This window comes from Camelus ferus, chromosome 29, assembly GCF_009834535.1.
Source record: "Camelus ferus isolate YT-003-E chromosome 29, BCGSAC_Cfer_1.0, whole genome shotgun sequence".
Taxonomy (NCBI): Eukaryota; Metazoa; Chordata; class Mammalia; order Artiodactyla; family Camelidae; genus Camelus; species Camelus ferus.
The window spans coordinates 26,050,294-26,073,995 of NC_045724.1; the positions used below are offsets into that span (position 1 = coordinate 26,050,294).

At 46.9% G+C, this 23,702-nt stretch overlaps 1 protein-coding gene across 1 annotated transcript in view; it reads right to left on the reverse strand.

The window, feature by feature from the left end:
* Positions 1-4,211: 4,211 nt before the first annotated feature.
* The window catches only part of RGS20 (regulator of G protein signaling 20), a 42,493-nt gene continuing 23,002 nt past the window's right edge, over positions 4,212-23,702 (reverse strand). Inside the window, exons 6-9 of the mRNA XM_032470066.1 lie at positions 11,894-12,048; positions 9,505-9,591; positions 6,206-6,444; positions 4,212-4,997 (exon numbers count right to left, since the gene is read on the reverse strand). Coding sequence (XP_032325957.1) covers positions 4,813-4,997; positions 6,206-6,444; positions 9,505-9,591; positions 11,894-12,048 — 666 coding nt within the window. The 3' untranslated portion in view covers positions 4,212-4,812. The remainder of the gene's footprint in view (positions 4,998-6,205; positions 6,445-9,504; positions 9,592-11,893; positions 12,049-23,702) is intronic.

The window sequence follows — 23,702 nt, forward strand, 5'->3', positions numbered from 1 at the left end:
GACGGAGCTGCTTTGACATGAAAGGGTTTCTTTTTGCCCTAATATGTGGTTCACAGTATGTATCCAAGTTATTTTTATAATATTGCCAATAGGAAGTATAGCTGATGTATAGCCCTGGAAGGGGGGGGGGGTGCACAGCTGTGCCTTTCATCTTTCTGGTGCTCGTTCCCAAACATCTTTTCTAGTTCATTTAGGGGACACCGTCACCTCCACGTGACCCTGCGGGGCCTGTCAATTCGTGCCCCACCCTGTGCTTCTTCCCCTGGGTAACTGTGGGAAAGATGGGAGAAGCATTGTTTCTCCTGGGCTAGGCTAGCTAGGCTAGCTGGGCCAGCAGGAGCTGCCCCTGGGGCTCCCTGTACCATGTCACCCACTCCCCACCGTGTGTGATGAGCCCAGGGAAGTTGAGATGGAGGGACGGTCTGGACAGCACTGAACGTCTGGGTCCAGCCGTGGGGACACTGGAACCACCCCGGACCTCCGGCTAGTGAAAGCCAGGCAGTTTACTTTGAGTTTAAGCCAGTTTGAGATGCATTTCTGTAGCAAGCAATGGGAAAAAATTTTTTTTAATCCTGAATTGTTTTGGATGAGTATTTGAGTTAAGTAAACATGTAATGATTCTAAATAAAAGCACTTAGAACATCAAAACCTGTGGGAGCAGTACTAAGACTTCTGGCTAATCACAGAAGCATTTTTGATCTGGAGAGTGTTAAAGCCGCAGGTGAGTGTCTCGATTCTCAGGCCCGTTGCCCTTCCTCCTGGATAATTCCAACTTTAATTCTCTTTCTAAGTTCATCCATACATCTCCGTAAGGTCAAATGCTCGTGAATCCTCTCTGCATTGAAAACTGAAAGAACTGTGGTTTACAGTTGACCCTTGAACACCATGGGTCTGAACTGCACAGGTCCACTTACAATGTGGATTTTTTCAGTACCTACTATTGTTCTACAGGATCCACGGTTGGTTGAATCCACAGGTGCGGAGCCCAGGATGTGGAGGGCCGACTAAAATTCTACGCCGATTTTCAGCCTGGTGGAGGGTTGGTGTCCCCTAACCCCTACGTAGTTCAAGGGTCAGCTGTAATTGACATATAACATTGTATTAGTTTGAGTTGTACAGATGACATAGTGATTTGACATATGTATATATATTGCAAGATGATTGTCAATATATCCATCACCACGTATAGTTTACGATTTTTCTTCTTGTGATGAGAATTTTTAACATTACTCTCTTAGCAACTTTCAAATATACTGATATTTTTACCTGCATTTACCATGCAGTTACTTTTTAAAGCATTTTCTGTTTAAGTAGATAATTATTTTATTTAGACTTCTCATTCTGAGGCTAATCAAGTTTTAACTCCTAGTTTTCTTGTAGTTAATATTTGAATATTTGCCTTCCCAGAATATTCCACTGGGACAGGTAACTCCAGTGGACCGATTATCCTGTCAAGGCCACAGTTTAAGCCCCCGAGGGATTAGGTTGGTGTTGCTCAGGGAGAACCCTGTTCAGCGACTGCTGTAAGTTAAATGATTCAAAACAAATTTTTGATTATACGATGTCAGGAAAGACGCTTAATGGTTTAGCTCCAAATTCAGTAACAGGAAAAAACATGACTGACCTGTGCGAGACAGTAGTATCACCTTTATATGCAAAGGCTGACTTTTTTACTTTGTCGTGTCATACTGAGTAAGAAAAACCGCCCACCTGAACCTTGGTGAGTTCTACGAGCAGAGAGGCCGGCTGGGAGGCTGTTCTCAGCCACCATCTCGGGAGGCTGGCTGGACCCCTCCGTCCTTTAGGTCAGAGTCGTGCAGCAGAGAAGGCGCTCCCGGCTCGGCTTCCTCTGTCGCGTCTGCGCGCGCCCCGCGGGCCAGCCCTCTCCCCCCCCGGAGACGCGCCCTGCGCCGCGGCTCTCGGCGTGCGCTTCGGATCTGCTCCGGTTCAGATCCACGACCAGCTGTGAGGCTCCGACCCAGGACCTCACCCCTCTGCCTGCTCATCTGTGAACAGGGACACCGTCCTGCCTTGGAGGGTTGTAACGACTCAGTGATTCGCCACAGTGAGACCTTGGAACAGTACCCAGTTCCAGCCAGGGGAGGGCTTTCCTGGGGGCGGCCGGCGTTACCACTGTAACCGGGCACGCGGTGCACCCCCCCCCCCCAGCGGCTGCTTTCGCCTGGAAGGCCGCCTGCCACGCACAGAGCTGCGGGGTGGGCACTCTCACCGGAGGGCGGGCAGGCAGTCTGCGGGGGTACACCCTCCTTCAAAGACCTGGGCCCCTGTGGGTAGTTTTTGCCCTGCTGATTTGTAATACAGATTTAGAGGTTTGACAGCTCAGCGAGTGGGTACGTGCATTCAGAATGATCGTTATCACCAGACTGCTTCCGAAAAAGTCGGACCAGTTCACCCAGCTGCCAGCAGGGCGGGGACGCCCATTCCCTGACACCCTGTCAGTCCTGAGTGTTACCTATTGTCCTGCCTTTGGCAGGTCTAGGAGGAAACGCTAGCCACCGGCATCTCATTGCTTCACTCTGTGTCGCGTGATTGTCTTCTCTCATTTGTGACGCTCATGTTTTCTTGTTTTCCAGCCGGTTGGTGTTTGCAGTTGTTTGTGTTGTTTCTTTCCTTTTCTGTCTGTAGAGCTGCCTGATTATTCGTAGACACTCCTGATGCCTTCCGCATAGTGATTGCTAGCACGTTTTACAGCGCGGTATTTGTGTTTCATGCTTTTTATGTTGCCTTCTGTGCTACAGAAGGTAAGTTTTTATGTAAGCTAATCTATCAGTGTTTCTTGTGTGGCTTCTGGACTTTACGTTTTGCTTAGGAAGACTGTTTCCACCTGAAGTTACAAAAAGATTGCCTACATTTTCTTCCAATATTCTTACAATTTTTTTAGATCTTTAAGCTGTTTGGAATTTACATTTGTTTATGTGTACCTTTTCCCAAATGGAGAGCTGTCCACCCCCGCAAAGTCAGCTTGCCAGATTTTACATAAATGTCTGTAGACCTTGAAATTGCACGGAATTTGTAGGATGCTTCAGGGGTGGGCTTCAGGATTCATTCATACACACAGATGGCACTGGATTGCTCCATGGCAGTAGTGAGTTCTGTAGTATGCCTTGATCACGGTGACATCCTCTTTGTCTAAGGAAAAAGGGAGACTGTAGGAGACTGGGTCAGAAGCACACGTGCGGGGTTGACGCCTTGAAGAGGAGGAAACACACCTCCTCTGGGGCTGGACTGAAGCAGATGGGAGTGGATGCTGATCTGCGTGGACTTACAGGCTCCGAGGGACAGTGCAGGGTTAGGGCCACGATTTCCACAGTCAAGCAGGAGGTGAGATGTTTTGCTGAGAATGAGGATGCAGGGCTCAGGTTTGGGGCTCTAAGACTGATGAAGAAATGGTCTGGCTGAAGGGCCAGGGGAAGGAGGTGACAGGAGGAGGCGTGGGCCTCACGCAGGTTACTTCCCAGCTCGCTGCTCGGGCCACTCCGGTGCTGGGGTCCTTCTTTCTCCTTTACTCTGGTGACGGGCTTCTTCAGGACGGTCTAGGTCCACAGAGCTGTCTCTCTGCGTGTGAGCTATGAGGTTATCCAACTCACCTGTGATAAAACCAGTAGGATCTAGAAACTAAATCCCAGTCCGGGAGCTGAAAGGTCTGCATCCCCCTCTACTGACTTAATCTTGTATTTCCCAAATAGTTACATGTGAAAAAAAAAGATTGAGATAAAACTCTTGGGATTTTTTTTTTGAGGGGGGCAGCTTGTTTTATTGAGCTGGACACATTAATTTGCTAGACAATGTGCCAGCCACTTGGGATGCAGAGATGTTTGGCATCCAGACTCTGCCCACAAGGATCTCACTGTATTTGGAGAGACAGACCAGTAAGGGTAACAGCAATACAAAAGGTGCCGTGGGAGGGCAGAGGAGGGTTTTGTTGTTAAAAGCCAGCCTGGAATCCAGCCTTGGGGTTTAGAGAAGACTTCCCAGAGGAAGCAGTACGAAGCTGGGCCATGCAGCGGGCCCCCCCCCCAAGCTGTGTGCCACGATTTCTGGGGCTCCCTGGGTTGTGCCCACTTACCTAGAAATCAGTCTTACCTGGATAACTTGGAGGCCCCTGCTCTGTAACTGACATGGGAATGAGTCATCAGAGGAAGCCAGGACCCACACTCATGCCCAGGACCCAAAGAAATCGTATTCTGGCATCAGGGAAGATAAAACTCTTGTGCTTTATTTTTTTAGAGTGAAAATGCCCACGTTTCTTCCAATAATAAAAACAGAGGTACACTTCCTTGAACGTTTTGTGATGCACACCACTAAGCTGTGGACTTAAGAATGCCTCCTTTAGGTTGGCAGATTCTGGTAATAAAGTAACAGTAAATTTTCGACAAGAGAACTTTTCTAAGCACAACTTCTCTTCCGAGACATTCGAGGCTGATCCACTTAAGAGCACAGTGCTTTCCATTAACCACGTAAGATACACACGCACACGTGTGTACCTGCACACATGTGTCCTAAGAGGAAAGTGGAATGCCGTTTTTACAAGGTGCGGTCACATCTTTGTAAAACGGGAATCTGGATCCTGTCTGTCCCCGTGGACGGACCTGCTCCAGGCAGTGAGATGTCCTCTTGTGTCTTTGCCACTGAGAACACGCGACTGCTCCTACAAATGTAAATACACTGCCTCTCTACCACAGCCCGAGGGCGACCCAGCAGAAGATCCCACCGCCTCCTCGCGATTCCCTGTACCAGACGGAGCCCACGAGTTCGCTTATCAGTTCATGAACAATAAACAGCTTTCACAGCCTATGCTTCCGCTGACTTCTCAGATAAGGACCGGAGCAGGTCTTTGTAGAGAGCAGAGTTCATGAAGCGGGGGTACGAGTCCCTGTGCATCAGGGTGTAGATCTGGAGCTGGGCGTCGTCGAAGATGTGGGGGGACGGCTGCGCCATGTTCCTGTTGATCACCTCCCTGACGCGGGAGTCCAAGGCTGACCTGTCGGCGGGGACACGGGAGCGCTGTTAGACACGGGCCCCTTTGGAAATCCATCCCAAACTCCTACAACTAGTTTCGTTTTTCAGAAATCCCAAACCAAACAAGGTCATCCAGGAAGCCAGCGGCCGCAAGGGAACCTGAGCACAGTGAATGGGGTCGGGGTCTCTGGGCCCCACGGAGCTTCTGACTCGGTGGATGGTGGGGGGGCGGTAGTCTGTACCTCTTCTGAGCCTCAGTGCTGCTGGCGGGCATCAGCCCTGGGTGACTACTTGAGAATGAATGTGCTGCAGTCTTCAAGGAGCAGAGGTGGGGTGCACGCACGCACCCCGGCTAATTCCCTCAGAACGTTAGGGCCAAAGCCTGGAGCTGGACCCGCCGCAGGGCGCTGGGAACGGGCCCGCGCTGTCAGCGCAGGAGTCTGACTCGGAAGCCCCGCGGCAGGGCCAGCATCGCCGGCCGGGCCTTACATTCCAGCTCGGCCACCGGTTAGTTGTGGGGCGTCAGGCCGGTTAAACCGTGCCCTAATGCACTGGTCCCTGTAGTGGGGGTGACGGTGATGGTGGCTGGCCAGGGTTTCATGAGAATCTGCTCAAAGTGCTGGGAGTTCATGAAGTCCTGGGAGACGCTGGCTCTCGCCCTCCGAAGTCGGCTCTCTCCCTCCTGCACGAGGCTCGTCGGCGCCCAGAGCGGGCCACGGGGCTGGCCTCTTCACTGGACACCAGACGGCCCAGAACAGGACACCCCCGCACGCATGAACTCACACGTCCCCTCTGCGGGGTGAGGAACCTCGGCCCGGCCACCTCGGCGCCAGTGGGGCGTGGTATCTATGCAGTGCGCGCGCTGTGGTTTAACACAAAGGGAAGCTATGATCACCCAGATCACTGAATGCTGGCTCCAGCGATCTGCCTTTCCAGAGGCACCACCCATCCTCCTCCTGCAAAGCCCCTTTGCCTGCCCACCCGTAACTCAGACCTAGCACAGTGGAACAGCCTCAGCATCTCGGGGTCTATGTCTTCCCAGCTTGGCAAGGATGGGGCCACGGATTCCTGCCCTCCCGTATCCTGGAGCAGCTGTGAGTGGGCGGGGTGCCGGGACGCCGAAGGGGTCCCTCTTACCGTGGCCTCCAGGGGGCACCTCTTGGGGAGCACCTCCTGGGGACACCTCTGGGGGGGCACCTCCTGGGGAGCATCTCCTGGGGGGCACGCACCTCTTTGGGGGAAAGGACGGAGATGTAGTCCTCATAGATTGTCCTCGCCTTCTCTTCGATGATGGTCTTGCTGGCCTCCTGTTTCAGCTCCTCGCACGCCATCCAGAAGAGCATGTTCTCCTCGCTGAACTCGGTTCGGAGGAACTCTCGGAAGGCGTTCCGCCCTGCGGGCGTCAGCATCAGCTTGTCGAAGGACTGGGCCCAGGCGCTGGCCTCCTCCAGTGTGGGGCTCGGGCTGGGCGGGCGAGAGGAGGGGCAGAGGGGCTGTGTCACTGGTGGCTGCAGTGAATGGCACCCCTCTGAGAAGGAAAATGTGCACCGAAGGACCAGAGCTGTGCTCGTTTCCCTGAGCCTTGGGCAGAAACACCCGAGCCGGACACCTTCCAGGTGTGGAGTGGGGCGCCTGCCAGGTGTGGAGTGGGGCACCTTCCAGGGTGTGGAGTGGGGTGCCTGCCAGCTGTGGAGTGGGGCGGCAGGGCCACTGCCGTGGTGCCTGCAAACCAGATTGCGAGACTCGCTGCCAAGAACGTGCTCCTTCATGCCCAAGTGCACGCGGCAAAGGTTTAAAGTAGGTAAGTGAAAAAAGGGGGGCGGGGGCAGCTCAGTGGTAGAGTGTGTGCTTAGCATGCACGAGGTCCTAGGTTCAGTCCCCAGTACCTCCATTAAAAAAATAAACAAAGCTAATTACCCCCACCTTAAAAAATAAAAAAAAAATAAAAGGAAAGGAAGTGAAAAAAAAATCCTACCACTGTCTGACCACTCTCAGGCTTATGCAAAACCTGTCGCTGTGCACTGGGAAGGCCCACAGATGGAGCCCTCTGCCGCACTGCCGAAGGCTCTCTGCTTAATTTTGGGGGGTAAAGGATGTACACCCAAGAATTTGCTATATAGTGAATTTGTCCCGTGTATGTGATGATTGTAGACAAAAACTCTCCCACATACGCAAAGTTCACAGTGTAAATTCTAGCTCCTTTTCTTGAAATCGTATCTTGGAGGTGGATTACAAGGGACCCAGCAGTGAAGCCTCGGGGAAAAGCTGGAGATCAGACAGAGAAAGGGGGTCTCAGAAGGAGAGCAGTCAGCTGAGCCGACGGTGGGCGAGTTTAGCTTCAGACTTAGGTTCAGTGCGTAGATGGATCCCATTTAAGTGCAGCTGTGTGTGAATGCATAGAAAGTTCCATTGGGGATACGTAAAGACACTGTTGGTGGCAGTTAAACCTAGAGATTGGGACAAGGTCTGGAGTAGGAGGACAATCGAGCTTTTATTGCAAAGCTTTTGCACTGTTTGATTTGACTGAGCAGGTGCTTAGGCTTGCCATCGTGCAAAAAGCATCCTGTGTGAAGATGCAGATATCCATCCCAACTAGGAAAATTACTTTTGAAAGAAGTATTTTAAAAGATATTTAAAAGATAATTAAAAAATAATAAGGTAATCTACATAAAACTCCTGGATTCTTTTTAGGAAGGTTAATTTAATTGGTGAGGCTTCATAAAGTGGGTTAAATTATGTTCCTTAAATGTGGGGATTCAAAATACGTCTTTTTACTCCTGTCAATTTAAGAAACACATTAAAGAATGATTCTGAAAACTTTAATCAGGAGTACATTAAATAAAGAGCGAGAGAGAGCATATCCTTTCCACTGCACTGAAGAACCAAGGAGCAAAGAAAGCACAGTTCACATGGCAAAAAAAAAAAAAAAAAGAAGGAAATAATTAGAAGAGATTATAAGCAAACAATCAACAAAAATATGCTGGAAGATTAAACATACCGGTAATCGTCAACATAACTGACCCAGTGTAACTGCGTTCTGACTCTAATTCCCACTCAGTGACAGAGACTCAAGCCAGGCCAAAATCCAACATGGTGCTATTTTTTGGGAAACATACAAAATAGTACCAAAAATGAAAAACAAATAGGCAAAGATACGCAAGGTAAATGCAAATAGGAATACAATTATTATCTAAGTAGAACTAACTGGAAGCCAAAGGCACTGAATTGGACAAAAAGTCATTTTCTATTACTGGATACAGTTGAGAATGAATAAAGTCCAACATAATTGAGTCCTTGCCTCTTGTTTCTCTCTGTTCTCAGTGCTTTACTAGTTACTCGGTATTTATGACAACCCTGCTTTGGCTGAGCCACAACAAACTATTAATACACCCATTTTACACATGAGGAGACTGAGGCAGACTGTGGCTGCCAAGGGCCCAAGGTCATTCTGGCAGAATGAGCGGAGCCAGGACTAGATGTGGGCTTTCTTGTTCTGGGTCAGACCCAAAGCCTCAAGCTTTGGTACAGAATACAGTATACTGAAATATTATCAAATAAAAGCTGTTTGGTACAGAATACAGTATACTGAAATATTATCAAATAAAAGCTGTTTTTAACAGACTCATACATTGTGGAAGATTTTAATATGCTTCCTAGACTTTGAAGTATCGGGGTAACAAATAAGATAAAGACTGAAGAAAAATATTTTAAGTCAACTTTTAGGTTACTTGGTTTTTTTCTCCCATCAAAAATAAGTAATTTAATAAAGACCTATTTGAATGATGCTCTTAGGATATTTGCCTAGTATCTGCAATTATAGAGGCATAATGTGAAGGCAAGTAAGTGAAATATAAGAACAGGTAAGTGAAAGCAAACCAGTTGATAATACAGGAAGGAAAAAAGACAATTAAAAATTTTGGCATTACAGAAAGTTCTTTATATGTTTTTCCAAAGTTTTTTCCAAAATGCTTTCAAAAAATACATCAGCTAAGTATAAATTAATAGTAAAGAAAAACATGAGACTAGGAAAACTTTCCTGAAAACCCAACTTTTATGTTTTATTATGTTCTTTTTTAAAAAAAAGTATATCACATAAAAATAAAATGATGTCCTATGTTTTGCCATGAAGCATCAATTTATAGTTGTGATTAACAGGCATTAGATTAATAACGGAACTGATTTTTCTCCCTGTCACACAATTAAATTAATTAACTTGAAAGGAATTCTGCCGAGTGAAAAGGTGATGGCACGTTATGATCTGATATTGTTAAACTGCAGTTAGAGAAGCCGCGTTCTGTTGGAACATATGATGCAAACAGAAATCAGGTTGAGACTCTATATGAGATGGATGTTCACGAAACATATGTGATAATCATTTCATGACGTATGCAAGTCACATCATTATGCTGTACAGCTTAAACTTCTGCACCGCCGCATGTCAATCATACCTCAATAAAACTGGAAGGAAAAATAGTAAGGCTGGCATTTCTGTGACTTAGTGAGCTAAACAATAGGAGATTTTACCTTTCTTCGCAGGTTGGAAGGTCCTCTCTGCTGAGTTCATAGGAAGCCCTCCTGAGTCTCTGTTCCTCTTGGTTTCTGACAGTCAGACTGCATGCAAGGGACATAGATGTGTCAGTTGAGATCCTTTTGTATCAAGGAAAGATTTTTTTTTACAGATATTTCAGAGAACTCCAGGTTACCAAGTACAATTTCTTTCTTGATAAAACTGACACTGCTTTGTCTTAAGAACACCAAAAGAATGACTACTAGCAGAGCATTGGCGAGATAAACTGTGTAACACTGCGGTCTGCACTAATGAGAGTGTTCCCATTTAGAATAACAATTCTTTTCATAAAACATGTCCGTTACAAAAGCAGTAAAAAGTTACGGTTTTCAGGAATGTTTGGGGTTTTCACTTCACTTCCTGCATCTATGAAAAGGTATACATTCTCCATGAATACATTCATGTTTCAAATGAAAATGGAGGTTTTGTATATTTACAGGCATACATTTTACAAAAGTATGAGAGAAAACCAGGAAAGTATACAGTCAAAGTCTCTGTCTCTTTCAAGAGAGTTTGAGTTTCCTTATATACATTTTGTACATTTCTTTATAAATTTACTCCAAGGTTTTTTTGTGGTTACAGCCAATGGAATTTTCACTTCAATTTTATCTCCTAACTCCTCACCTTACTGTTTGTATTTCTAAAGGCTACTAATTTCTCTCTTTCTTCCTTTCCTTTTTAGTGACAGCCGGTTACAGTGTGTCCGTCTCTGGTGTGCAGGGCAATGTCCCAGTCATGCATATACACGCATATATTCGTTTTCATGTTCTTCTTCCAGTTTTTTTCAGTCAGATGGATGCTGCCATGAATCCTCTCACAGTATGACACGTGCAGCAGTGAATATTCACGTACAAGTCTTTGCGTGGAATATGTTTTTATTTCTCTGGTTAAACATTGTTTTATTTCAGTGCAGTCAAATTTATCAGTCTTGTCCTTTTATGGATTTTCTTTTTTCTTTTTTAAAGTAATCCTCCCCTAGATCGTAAAAGCTGCCGCCCTGTGTTTCCTTCTGTGCTTGTCACATGTAGGTTATTAAGCCATCGGGAGTCGATTTTGGACTTGAATTGACCACCTGCACTGGGACATCTCTGCACATGTCTCAGACGTCACCTCACTGAGCCTGATTCGCAGAGTGAGAGTGGAAAGGGGCCAAAACCTACTCTCTTCACGGCTGGGGGGGTCTCCTCCCCGACTAGGTTGGGTCCTGGACACCATGTGTGTCAGGAGCATCTACACGTGCCTGCCCTCTCGTCTCCTGCTGGGGCCTCTAGACGCCTCCTCAGGGCTGAAGGCTCACCTTGCATGCTGGGCTGCTTGGCTCTTGTCTGCCCCTCTCCCCCACATTCCCACTTGGGTCTGGGGTTCTGTCCCTCATGGGGAGACCTCCCTACATCATGATGCCATCAGTCTTCAGAATGTCCCATTACTGGGTCCCACCCACCAGAGAGGACCCTCTTGGAAACTGACACTAGCCCAAGGCAGACAGGAGCAGCCCAAACTATCCTGGAAATCTCATTTCCAACCTCCAACCCCCCCATCTCGCAACCCCCAATTCTAACGGTTCTATGTCACCGATCAATCCCAGTTTTTCTTCTCCACTGGACAGTGAGGTCTTGGTTCAGCTTGCAGCCGAGCCTACATTAATTTACAACAACCTAACTGCCTGAAGCTGCACACTTTGGGCTGGCACTAAGCACGTGCCATATCCGAGGCTTCAGAACCGCAACCTAACATCCCTGTGATCTCCAGGTGTGAATCATACGCATTTCTCCAGACCTTCAACAATGACTCAAATGGTCAAGTTGTATCCGTTTTTAAGCAATAATTGTGTATCTTCCCCTACCAGTAAATTAACCTATATTTTTTAGATTTTTTTCTCTTCCCTGCCAAGCATTGACATTTTTCTTTATTAAAAAGCAAAATTAATAAAACAGAAGCAGCAGAAGATAAAATCCAGGCTGCTTCTCCTTCATAACCCTAACCTTCAAGACCCATATTAAGCCCTCCGCGAAGCCTCTGTTACCAGCTAGCAGGCCTTGGGTTCACTTCTGGGGGGAGTCTGGGCGCTGTTTTTGCCCCAGTATTAACAGTCAGTCATCACTGCCTTAGACTGCCCTTTCGTTGTTTGACATCTGTCGGTTTGCTTGGTTTCAGGGATCTGAACATGTCTCTCCAGCGCTAGGGTGTGGCCTCTTGCTTTTCGTTTTGTTTGCTTGTTTTTTGTTTTTGTTGTCATTCACAGAGCCCCACATCACCGCACACGGCCGTCGCTTCAGAAGCGCGACTGGCGTGAAGCCCAGGCCGGGGGCTCGGGGCCGCTCCCGCCGGGGCGCACGCGGGCCTTACCAGGAGCAGCTGCAGCAGCAGCACCAGCAGAAGCAGCAGGCGTTGGCCGCTCGGCGCCCCGCCCCGCGCTGCCCGGGCCCGGGGCGCGCCGTCGCCGTCGCCGGGGCTGCGGGCGCCGGCCGCTTCCGCGCCTCCGTCCGCTCGGAGCCCATCGGCTGCAACGGGGAGAGCAAAGGCGGGGCAGTGAGCACCACGGAGCCTGGAGCGCCCCCGCCCCGCTTGTTGACCGGACGCCGTGCGACGCTACCCAGGTCGTTTCTAATTCTGCTAAAAGCTGATGCTTAAATCTATTAATGTATCAGATACTTTTTCACTGTCTAGAACCTGCCAAGCACGGCGATGAATTCTAGGCGTAAAATGACAGACCGAGGGTCCCTGAGCCAAGGTGCTCACAGTTCAGCCGAGCAGACAGACCCGCATCACAGCCCTCGGTGAGGACCCACAGCAGGTGCATTTGTCCTGGGACGTCAGCCACTGTCCTGATTTGTAACTCCTCGTTTCTTTCCTCAGTGTTCTACGTCTCAGTTCATCTTCGCAGAGTCTCGACTTGGGCTCACACTCTAATTTTGCTCTGAACATCATTACAATTTCTTACATGGTTCCTTGGAATTCTTACACATGGTTCACTAATTCTGACATCTTAAATCATTTAAAATTTTGAGTAAACAAGTATACAGAAATCTATGCCATTTCTATAACATTTACGAGCAAGCTGTCATCCCTCAGTTCCGAAAATTCTAAACCGACAGGTGTGATTTTTCACCCAATGACTAGATGCTGGAGTATTCAGCAGCGAAGGGTCATGAATACACCACGCCGAGCCGTGGTGACCTAGGAGAGCCCGAGAGGAAGTTAAAAGTGTTAATAAAACATGCAAATAAAGATAAACAGTGCTGATAATTAAAGTTATGCCATTAACACATGGAGTTTGTTAGATTATTGCGTCTACACTTAAGTATGTTTGAAATCTTTCCTTAATAACGTTTCAGAAATGTCAAATTCTATTGTATTAAAAACACACCTGGGGGTGGGTCTAGATCAGTGGTGGAGCGTGTGCTCAGCACGCACGAGATCCTGGGCTCCATCCTCAGTCCCTCCACTAAAAAGTGAATAAATTAAAAACCTAACTACCCCCTCAAATAAAATAAAATAAATATCTATTGAGATGATCCTATGAATTTCGTCCTTGGGGTAGTTAATAAAGTGAATCACATGAATACATTTCTTAATGTTGAGTCACCCTTACTTTACTAGTACACTCCTGTTGGGTCTAAAAGATGATTACTCTTTTATTACACTGCTGAAATTGATGTGGTAATATTTTACAAGAGCTTTTAAAATCCACTTATCTACCTTTCTTTCTTTTTTCCTAAGGGAATTATTTTTTCCCCTGAAGAATATGTAGACTTCGGCGGTAAAATTACTGGAATCTTTCAGGAGTGGCTTATTGACTGTGTTTGCAATTTGTTCTTTGATTTCTGTTCTTTTTCACAGTTTCTTTCTCTCTTTGAGTCAATATGGTATTTTTCATTTCCTGGGGGAAAAAAAATCCACCCATTTCATCTAGTTTTCAAATTTACTGAAACTTACTGTTACTAGTTATCCTAATTGTCAGATCTAGATGCTTTAAATTACCGCAGGCTTGTTCAAAAGGCAAATGTACATAGTTGCTTACGGGAGAGTTGCATATTGAGTGTTATTAAATATTTGTAGAGAATTAATTTTGTAATGTAACAGCTAACTAATATGAAGACCAACAACATACAGTAAATGAACGCTACTATTTACAAAATTAAAAAGAAACATGCCATTGGCGTATGTGTTAATTCAGCTTGTCCTTTCAGACAGTGATATGTGGTCTGATCAGCAAAACTAGCTTCACGCATCTTTTCCTTTGCCTTTATCATGTGTGAGGGGGAAACTCCACACACGCTTCATTTCCATTTGTTCCTTCTAAGTAACACGGAATCAGTGCTCCTCTGCCATTGCTACTTTATGCCTCTCCCGTGTGTCCGGGGCCGACTGCTGGCCGTCACCTCAGCGTCCGTTGGGATGCTGTGTGCATGTCACAAGTGTGATGCCCCAGGAACTGGCCGCCTTTGCTTGAGGAGCCTGAGGCTCACAAGTTAGATGAATGTAAAACCAACATCAGCGACCTCAGGGGCTTTATTCTGTGATTTATGACATTTTAAAACCAGCCCGAGGAAATGGGAAAAACAGGCTGGAAGTTTATTAAATGTTCAGATCTCAACAAAGAGATAATCCTACTCAAACACGGCTTTTCCATTCCTAGGAAGCCAGCATTTAAGAGAAGTCTTTCAAAGTTCAAGTAAAAGCCAAGATACATTCTTAATCCTGAGAGCAATCTGCTGGTAATTTGAAATTGAAAATAGTAACCAGTTAGAAAAAAATTCTAACCTAACTATTATTAGCTCAGAAAAGTGATTTTATTTATTTATTTTTTACTGAAGTACAGTCAGTTTACAATGTGTCAATTTCCGGTGCACCACATAATGCTTCACCCTTACGCACACATATACTCATTTTCATTATAGTTCACTATAAGATGTTGAATATAGTCCCCTGTGCTATGTAGTTGCATACTGAGTGTTATTAAATATTGTTGTATATCTGTTTTATACACAGTAGTTAGTATCTGCAAATCTTGGACTCCTACTTCATCCCTTCCCACCCCCTTTCCCCCTGGAGACCGTAAGTTTGTTGACTGTGTCTGTGAGTCTGTTTCTGTTTTGTAGATGAGTTCATTTGTGTCTTCTTTTTTTTTTTTTAGATTGCACTTCTGAGTGATCTCACATGGTATTTTTCTTTCTCTTTCTGGCTTCCTTCGTTTAGAATGACATTCTCCAGCGCCTGTTCACATGACCAGGTCTTTGTTGCTGCTCTGTGTGAGGAACAAAGTTCCCTTCCTCCTGAGCCACGTCTATTCACTTTTCTAGACTCTCTGCTTCCTGGGCTTCCACAGCTGTGGTCCCAATGTGCATGGAAAGAGGGGTGGTGTTCCAGGAATGTTCTCTGTGCAGCAGCCTCGAGAGGCCCGTTCATTTCCCTGTTAGTGCAGTCACCATTTGTTCCTAATTTTAGCCTTCTTTGAGTCTTTCTGCCGTCTAAGTCTCCCCAGCCTGAGAACCTTTTTCTGACATCATTTTCCCCAGGATGGGAAACTCCCATCACTGGTACCTTCTCAAGCACACCCAGAGTGTGCTCGGTGGGGATGGCGGCCTGGTAGAGGGTTGAGCAGGACCTCCTGAAGGCTCTCCTTGCAGCCTGGTGCCCAGCCGAGGGTTGGGGAGGAGGCAGCTATGATCCAGGTACCTCTCCGCCCGAGCCTATCACTCCTTGTAGAGCTGGAAGAAACCGAGGGCACAGGCTGCAAAAGGAACTGTTAAAACTCCTTCCTCGAGAGGGAGGGAGGAAGGTTCCAATCTGGCGTGATGGGCACCATGCTTCCAGAACTAGGAGGGAGCTGTATGTGAGGATGTGGGGCTTGGAGGCTGATTAACCCACAGAAAGTCCTCTTTGGCTGCTGCTGCTGCTCTCTCATTCAAGAATCTACCCATCAGTGGAGGGTGTAGCTCCGTGGCAGAGCACCTGCTTAGTATGCACGAGGTCCTGGGTTCAATCCCAGTACCTCCATCAAAAATAAATAAACCCAATTACTACCCCCCAAAATAATGAGGAAAAAAAAAGGAACCAACAAAAATAACTGAAAAGAATCTACACAATGAAGTTTGAAACACAGACCGACTGAAACCAAAAGGGTGGATGCTGAAGTCTCCCTGGGTTTAGCTACCGGCTCTGAAAACAGCAGCAGGCAAACACAGCTTTCTCTGAACCACGTATGACGAGCATAAACACCGCTCACCTGATGCCAATTAAGTCACAAACAGGGCCTCTGCCTGCCCACACTCCCCAAGGCTCTCACCTGTCATTATTAGCCGCTGGGAAATAAGCTAAATCTAGTCCACAGTGATGCTTCTGTAGTTTTGGGGGATCCTGAAGTAAGCCAGCCTCAGGCCTGAGGACGCTGGCCCGTTATCCCGCCATGTGACCATCACCAAGGAAGTCCAGCTCGCTCCCTCTCGTGAAGTGTTAATGAAGAGCTGGGATTACTTGCATTGACTTCATCACAAAGAGGCCAAAATTCAGATCAAAGCTGTGTCTTCCACTTTATAGGACACAGAAAGCTCACAGTGTTTAGCAGCTAGTGGGTTTCAGTGGGAGAGCTTAACTCTTCCTCTGTGTGAAACTGTGACTTTTCAAATGTTTCTGTCTTTCGGTTTTTTTTTTGGTTTTTTTTTTTGTCTTTTTGGTTTTATTGTCTGAATAATTCCAGGACTGTTTTAAGAAAAAGCTGGTTCATTGTTCTAGCAGGGGAAGTCAACTGAAAGCTTAATAATAACACTCGACTTTTTTAGAATTATAATTACTTCCAGATGGGTGCCTTCACATGTCCTTACCTTAAAAAAAAAAATGATTTAAGCATGTTACCATCTGTTTTTTGGCGACTCTGAATGGAAGTCTTTACTCTTGTTTATATAGCTGTCGCCAGGTTTGTAGCTTAAGCCACCAAAGGTTCTAAGACTATAGGAGCAATATCTTTCTCTTCTGCTGTTACTAAATGAACATTTTGTGTAAGTCAACGTTTGCAATTGCCTTTGGGATCTATTAGAAATAGTAAGAAAGTATGCGCTGAGGGAAATGAGTAAATTATGCATGCATTTACTTGTTCTTCCTTAACACCAATTAACGGTTAAAGGGCATTTCGCAAGTGCTGATTGAAATCTTAACCGCCGGCTCTCTTTACCCCAGGAGGCCACAGGGTTCCTCAAGGAGACTGTAGGTGGGGGGGTTCCCACGACAACCGAGCCCAGGGCACCCCTGAAAGTACTGAACACTTATTAATGTCTGTGAGGCTGTTTCAGGCAATCTTCAAATCATTAAAGAACGTGTCAGGTTTGGGGTGAGAACGTCTGCTAGCTTTCTCAGTGTTTCACAGCAAGGGGATAGGTTCTTTGAAGAGAACTTCTGAGCAATCCTTGCCAATCCCAGAAAAAACGGGATGAGATATGCACAACACAGAAAAGTTAATGTCTAAAATCGAACTGACATTTCCCTGGACAAAACTACCTGTTCTCTCCCTCCTTGTCTCTTGGAGAGCAGCGTCACTATCTGTCCAGTTGAAGTTACCCTCAACTTCCAGCTCCTGGCAAAGCCAGATGAAGTCTATCGCCCGATGTCTCTCACGTCTGCCCCCATTCTCCCTCCATGGGCCACGGCCCTGGTCTGCTTGGCAGAGCCTGGGTTAGGGAGGAGGGCTCCGTGTCTGTGCACTCTGCCTCTTGCCCCCAGTGACCACGAAAAGGGTCACATTCTGGAAGGATCCATGAGAGTTATCACCCGCCTCCATCTCCAGAACTCTTCATCTTCTCCAACCAAAACTCTGTCCCCATTAAACACTGACGCATACTCTCTGCTTCGGCCCCCATCATCCTATTTTCTGTCTCTGGGGATTTGACTGTACCAGGTACCTCAAATAAGAATCACATAATATTTGTCCTTTTGTGACTGGCTTATGTCACTTATGTCTTCAAGGTTCAGCCATGTGTGTCCTGTGTCAGAATTTACGGGGGAAGGTTTTTGAGGGAAGACAAGGGAAGAAATGTAGTGGCAACAAGAGCAGAGACGCCGACCTGACTTCTAAGAACGGAAGTGGTGGGATTTCAGTGTAAAAATGTCCCCAGCTACCAGGGCCACAGGGAAAGCGCTGTCCTCACAGAGTGGCCAGAGTTCAGGGAGAGGTGGACAGGTAGGGACACGAGGGGACAACTGTGGAGGACAACTGACTGGGGGGGGTCCCAGGGGCGGGAGGGAGAGGGGCTTCCGGAGAGGCCAGATCACGAGACGAGCAGCCCTGGGAGGACCAGGACCAGAGAGGCTGTGGCGGGAACGGGGGGTCTGTTTGGAGGAGTCCCTCACGTCTGCGGCGGGCCTTCCAGCCGCAGCTGGAAAACATGAACGGTTGATCCAGAATTTTGAGAAAGGCGTGTAGTGGGAACAGAGGAGAGCTGTCGTGGGGTTTCAAGTCCAAGGTCTCGTCCAGTCTGGCCTTTCCACTTGTGAGGCCTGGACCAAATTCCCTCTCTGCTCTAAGCCCCCACCTCCGCGTCTACAGAACAGGAGCTACACGGAGACTTACGCAAAGCAGGCCGGGAGCGCGTGCATGTGAAAGGCCCCTGAGCTCCGGGGCCACTGCCACTGTTCCACCTGAGCTCTTCCCGACGGCATTTCACGTAACAGAGTGACGCATGTGGAAGGTCCTCAAATTATGTCTTAAGACCATAAGCAAACTGATCCTACACCCCTGTCTACATTCAGCAGAGACTCAAAGAGCCAGGCCCCCATCCATTGACCCCCAGACACCTGGCAACTTGACCGCTCACAAACCTCGAAGGAACCTAAACGCCCCTGAGGACGTGCAAGCGGTGACCAAAACCAGCGCGGAAAGCTGAGGCTGGGAAGCCTGGAGAAGGGGTGTGAAGCCGGCCCGTCAGAGCCAGAGAGCACGCCTGCGCTTTGCGGGGAGACGCGCCTGTCCATGGGCATTTGGGCTGCTTCCGTGTCTTGGCTGTTGTAGACAGCGCTGCTGTGAGCACGGGGTGCGTCTAATTTTCCAATTAGAGTTCCCTCTGGATATATGCCAGGAGTGGGATGGATATCCTATTTTAAAGAGTGCTAAGGTCATTATGTTTCTTAAAAGTAACGTTCATTGGTATTTGCACCATCTTTAATAGATAACATTGATAACGAAGCTCCCTATCATTGTCCCTAAGTTTTTAGCCTGAATGATGTAAACTCTTAGGGACAAGGTGTCCTTGCTGTATCCCAGGTGAGAGCCGGTGCTTGGTCCATCCCGCAGAAGCCGCCCGCACGCTGGTCCAGTCGGCGGGGCTCCCGTGACCCCTCTGGGCTGGGTGTAGCTCTCACACCCGTCAGGCCTAGATGAGTATTTTCTCTTTGAAGAACTTCTTTTCCACCCATTACAGCAGAAGGGTTATGAGAAGTGTTAACGTACGTGCAAATTAAGGAAAATAAAAGGTACAAAAAGGCGTGTTTGTAAGTAACGAACTAGCCTTTTCTACCCCGTATGGGTCTGCCTCTGAACACCTTTTCTCCGTCCGTCTCTTTTTTCACAAATTTCCCTTTCCCCATAGCAGGTTTTCCACGATCCCGTACTGGATGGCAGCGCTGGCTGTTCACACTTTGCCTCACGTCCACAATGAGTCAGAATTTTCATCTGTGATGACGACCCTATTACAAACGGTCTCAACTACCAGTAGGTCTCGTCCTATTTAAAGCTTTTTCTGTGAGTGGCTTGAATCCCTGAAAGTGTCCAGCATCCGAGCTCTCATCCACAGAACCTCTGTGTGTGTCACTCCCCTCCGGCCCCTCCTCGCCAGAACTTTTGGGGCTTGTTAATTGTCACTAGGTTTTCCCTTCAGTATAAAATTCGGAATGTTGAAATGACGGGGACGGCAAAAGGAAACTTGAGTTAGATCGTTTGGTTTTACTTCCTATGGGAGACTGTCTTTAATCGGACTTTTGGTCTGATTTCTGCATTTTCTTTTCCTGAGAGCACACCGTTTCTCTAAGGAAGGACGTTGTTACCTGTCGAACTTACTTTCGTAGAGACTGCTGCCCAAAAGAGCGCATCCCCTGCCCCACCGTGTGCTCTCCAGCCTGCTTCAGGTCCTCCACGCCCCCCCCCCCCCACATCCCAGGGGTCACCTCGGGCCTTCTCCTCGGCACCTCGCTCACCGCAGACGTGCTCACTTCTCTCCAAATCCCCTGCACCCCCCACCCCGCAAGTCCATCTCCTTCTACTCTGTCCCCTGCGGCTTCCGGACACAGTGGCGGAGTTGAGAAGCTGCAATAGAGACCCCTCGGCCCTGGAAGCTCGAAACATTTACTGTTTTAAAGCAGAATCCAGATTTTGTTAGTCCCTCCTGTGGCCTTCCACGGCCACCCACGGCGCCGGAGCACAGCCTGCTTTCCCGCCAACAGCGTCCAGCGCACACGCAGGTCCCCCTTGTCCGATGGGCGGACGCCGTGACCCCACCCCTCGCCCACACCTCCCCTGCGGAGCGGTCCCCACGCCACGCCCAGGCCCGAGCTCCTCCCCCCACAGCGCGCCCCGGCCGCGGGCAGACGGACACGGCTTGCTTCCGGACGCCCGTCCCGATGCCCCGCAGTGCTTCCCCCAGGCCTGCGGCTGCTGGCGGCGGGCTAGCAGGCACGCCGGCACGTCTCTCCCGGGCTCCATACTGCCTCGTGCTCGCGACGCCGGTCCCTGGCGCTGGGCTCGTGGAAAAGCCGGCTTGTCTGCTGTTCCGGGGTGTGTGTGAGAGAATCTGTGTTCCTCAAGGTTCTGGTTTTCTACAGTTTATGCCAAAATAGCTGCTGAATTTTAGGTCCCAGCCCCTTGGCATGAAGTGTTAGGTAGCTTGATATGTTGAACAAGCAGATCTAACACTGAAAAAAATCTCAGTGAATCGAAATGCGTAATGGTTATGCATTTTGGACTCTGCAGGGAACCGTAGCCACGTGACCCTCTTTTTGCGACAACAGAAGGCAGTTAGATACTGAGATTTAGGAATAAAACCTCCAGTCCTAAGGGATACATAAAAAGGCTCATAAAAAACAATCTGAAAAGAAAAAATATATATGCATGTATATAGATAACTGAATCACCTTGCTGTACACCTGAAACTAACATTGTAAATCAACTACAACAAAAATTTTTAAAATATAAAAATACAATGAAGTTGAAAAAAATTTTTAAAAGGCTCATAAAGGACCAATTTCCATTAAAAGATAATCTCTATGTAGTCTCCTGATTCTCAGACTAATTTGGTATACTTCTACAAATATATGCTCTATCTAAATTAGTACTTACAGTTTTAATACCTGTATAATTTTAAGCACATGACTAGAAGATAAGGGAAAAATATATCTTTTTGGGGTTAATTTATGAGACGTGTTTAACATGAACAGGTGAGCCCTTCACCTGATTAGATTTTGGATTCCTGTTTCATCCCTTCTTGTACCATTTTATTTAACCTCATTTAACCCAAATTTATTCAACATGGCCTGGTGTAGTGTTTGGATGTTTCTGTTAATAAGTACCTCATTTTGCCAAAAGAACAGCACAGAACTCCCAAGTCGTTTAAAGGGCCAGAATTGACTTATTTGCTTTAGCAAAAACTTGGCTCTTAGAATTTGATAAATTCTAGGTTGTTGTAAAACTCAACCCAATAATTCTTGTGCCTTGATTTATCTGATTTAAATCTGCCTACAAATTGTCTGAAGTTCAGTCTTCTCAGAGGGCCGAGGCTGGATCAGAGAAGCCGGCTCTCGTCACACTAAAGAACTAACAACTAAGCTGCATCTGCATCTCTGGCCTCAAGGATTCAGGCCTGAAGGGCTGTCCACTGGGGGGAGGGGCAGGAGAGCCTGTTGCTCCAGAGCCACCCAGCTGCTCCCAAGATGACTATTCCCATCTTGTACTGAGAGTAGAACCCAACTGTTTCCATTTATTAGTGAGGTCTTTGAAAAAAAAAAAAAAAAAAAAAAAAGAACCAAATGCAGAAGTCAAAATAAAAGAGCAGGCAGACTGATAACAGGAAATTTAATACGAAAATTAATTATGTTTCAATAATTCATGGAGATATCATTAAAATTACTCATTGACCCCACAGACTGTCCTCTGCAAAGGTCAACCAGCTGTCCTTTCCAGAAAATACTGTTTGCCTTTTCTTCACATTTCTTAATACTGTCTTCTTGTTGCCAACGTCTTATAGTAAAGCCTGCCACCAAGCAGTCAGCTGTGAATCTTACTGAGCGCAGACGACTGCGGATGTAACTCTTCCTGCCACTAAATGTTATTTATGTATTTTCAGCCTAGAAAGGCAAAGATTAAGGCAAAATATGAATTCACAAATTTATTTAGTAATATTTTCATAGATATTAAGTCAAAGGTACAAGCCTTTCACATTAAGAAAAAACTTTTTTTCAGCACCTTATTTGAATGGTAAAAATTTTATAATCTGTACCCAATATAAATATATCAAAATATGTATTTCAAATCAGATTATCCATGTTCAGCAGCCTGAAATAATGATGGATAAATATTACAGGAGTAATGATGACAGCTGCCACTTACTGAATGCTCTCTCAGACCGTCCTCTGTACATCTCTTGCTATAAAGTAAGTTTAATCACCCCCGTTGGGTACATTTGGAACTAGAGGCTCCCAGAACTAGTGCGCAAGGTCACAACTCAAAGCCAGATCTCTTTCGCCGCATCGCTGGTGCGTCTTACGCCGCAGCACCGCAGCGCGGAGCGTCAAGCACTGCAGGGAAAACAACGCACTTCGTTGCCTTCTAACATTTTAAAACTCAAAAAACAGGTATTATATTTCAAACTCGCACACAGCAAAATGTTTAACGTGCGTCTTCTAAACTGCATTGGAGACAAATGATGTAATAGAAAGGGAAAAATGTGCTCCCAAGATAGAAGAAAAAGAAACTTAATTCATGAAAAATATCTCCAGGAAAAATGGTAATAGGTCAGGGCAGACCACGGTTCCTGAGCAGCAACTAAGAATGTCAGAGGAATAAGTGAAGTCCCATTTCTAAAGACACCAGACAGCTGTGGAGGCAGAAGGGCTGAATTACCTGAAGTGTCACCAGGGCACGGGCTGTCACAAGGGTCTTCTTCCCTGAAGGAGGGGTGGGCCCTGGGCATGGGACTCTAGGGTCTCACGTGGGAGGACAAGTCTCCCTTCAAAAACCAGGTCTTCCTTAGACGCACAGCTGGCCTCCTCACGTCAGTTACCACATGTGGAAGATGGGGAGAGAAAGACACTCAGAGCCTCTGACGGTGAGACTGAGTCTCAGTCTTTCAGGACTGAGTGAGGAGACGGAAACCTGTTAGGTTCTAAATCCAACGCCCAGGAGGAAACACCTGAAGAGTGGGAATAACCAAGGGTACCTAAGTCTCAGCAAAACTGCAACCAGCCCCAACCCATTTCAGTTCCTTTTAGGAGTGACACGATCAGCCCCTTATCCTCACAGAGGAAAGCCCTCCAAGGGAGGTTCCTTGCTGGTGGAAGATATCATCTCTGCTTACACAGTTTCTTTATATACGATGTCTACGTACAACGAAAAGTGCTAGATATGTGAAGAGACAGAAAAACGTGACCAATAATGAAAAACAAACACCAGATAGAAGCTCCCCCCAAATGTCAACACTGGACTCAGTAGATGAGAATTAGATGGAAAAACTGATGAGGAAAGATGGAGAATTTCATCAGAGAATGTAAATGTATTAACAAGCATCAAACGGACATACTGCATTTAGAATAAAACAGTTTTTGAAATTAACAATCATGAGATGATTTGGCAGAAGCCTGGGCACAGGAGCAGACAGATTAAGTGAACTCAAACACGGTTAAAAGACAGTATTCAAGCTGAAGGAATGAGAGGGAAAATGGACAAATCATAGGAGAGAAGAAAAGACAGGAGGGAAAAAAGGAAAAAGTCTAAAATGTGTATGATTCGCATCTCAAACGTGGGAGAGAAAGAGAGAAAACAGTTAAGAAGTGACATCTGAAGAGACATTAAATGAAAACTTCTGAAGCTGATGAAAGTTTTCAATCTGCAGGAGACACCGCTTTGGGAAAGATCCCCTGTGTTCTCCTTGCTTGTGGCAAGAAACCATAAATCCTTCCT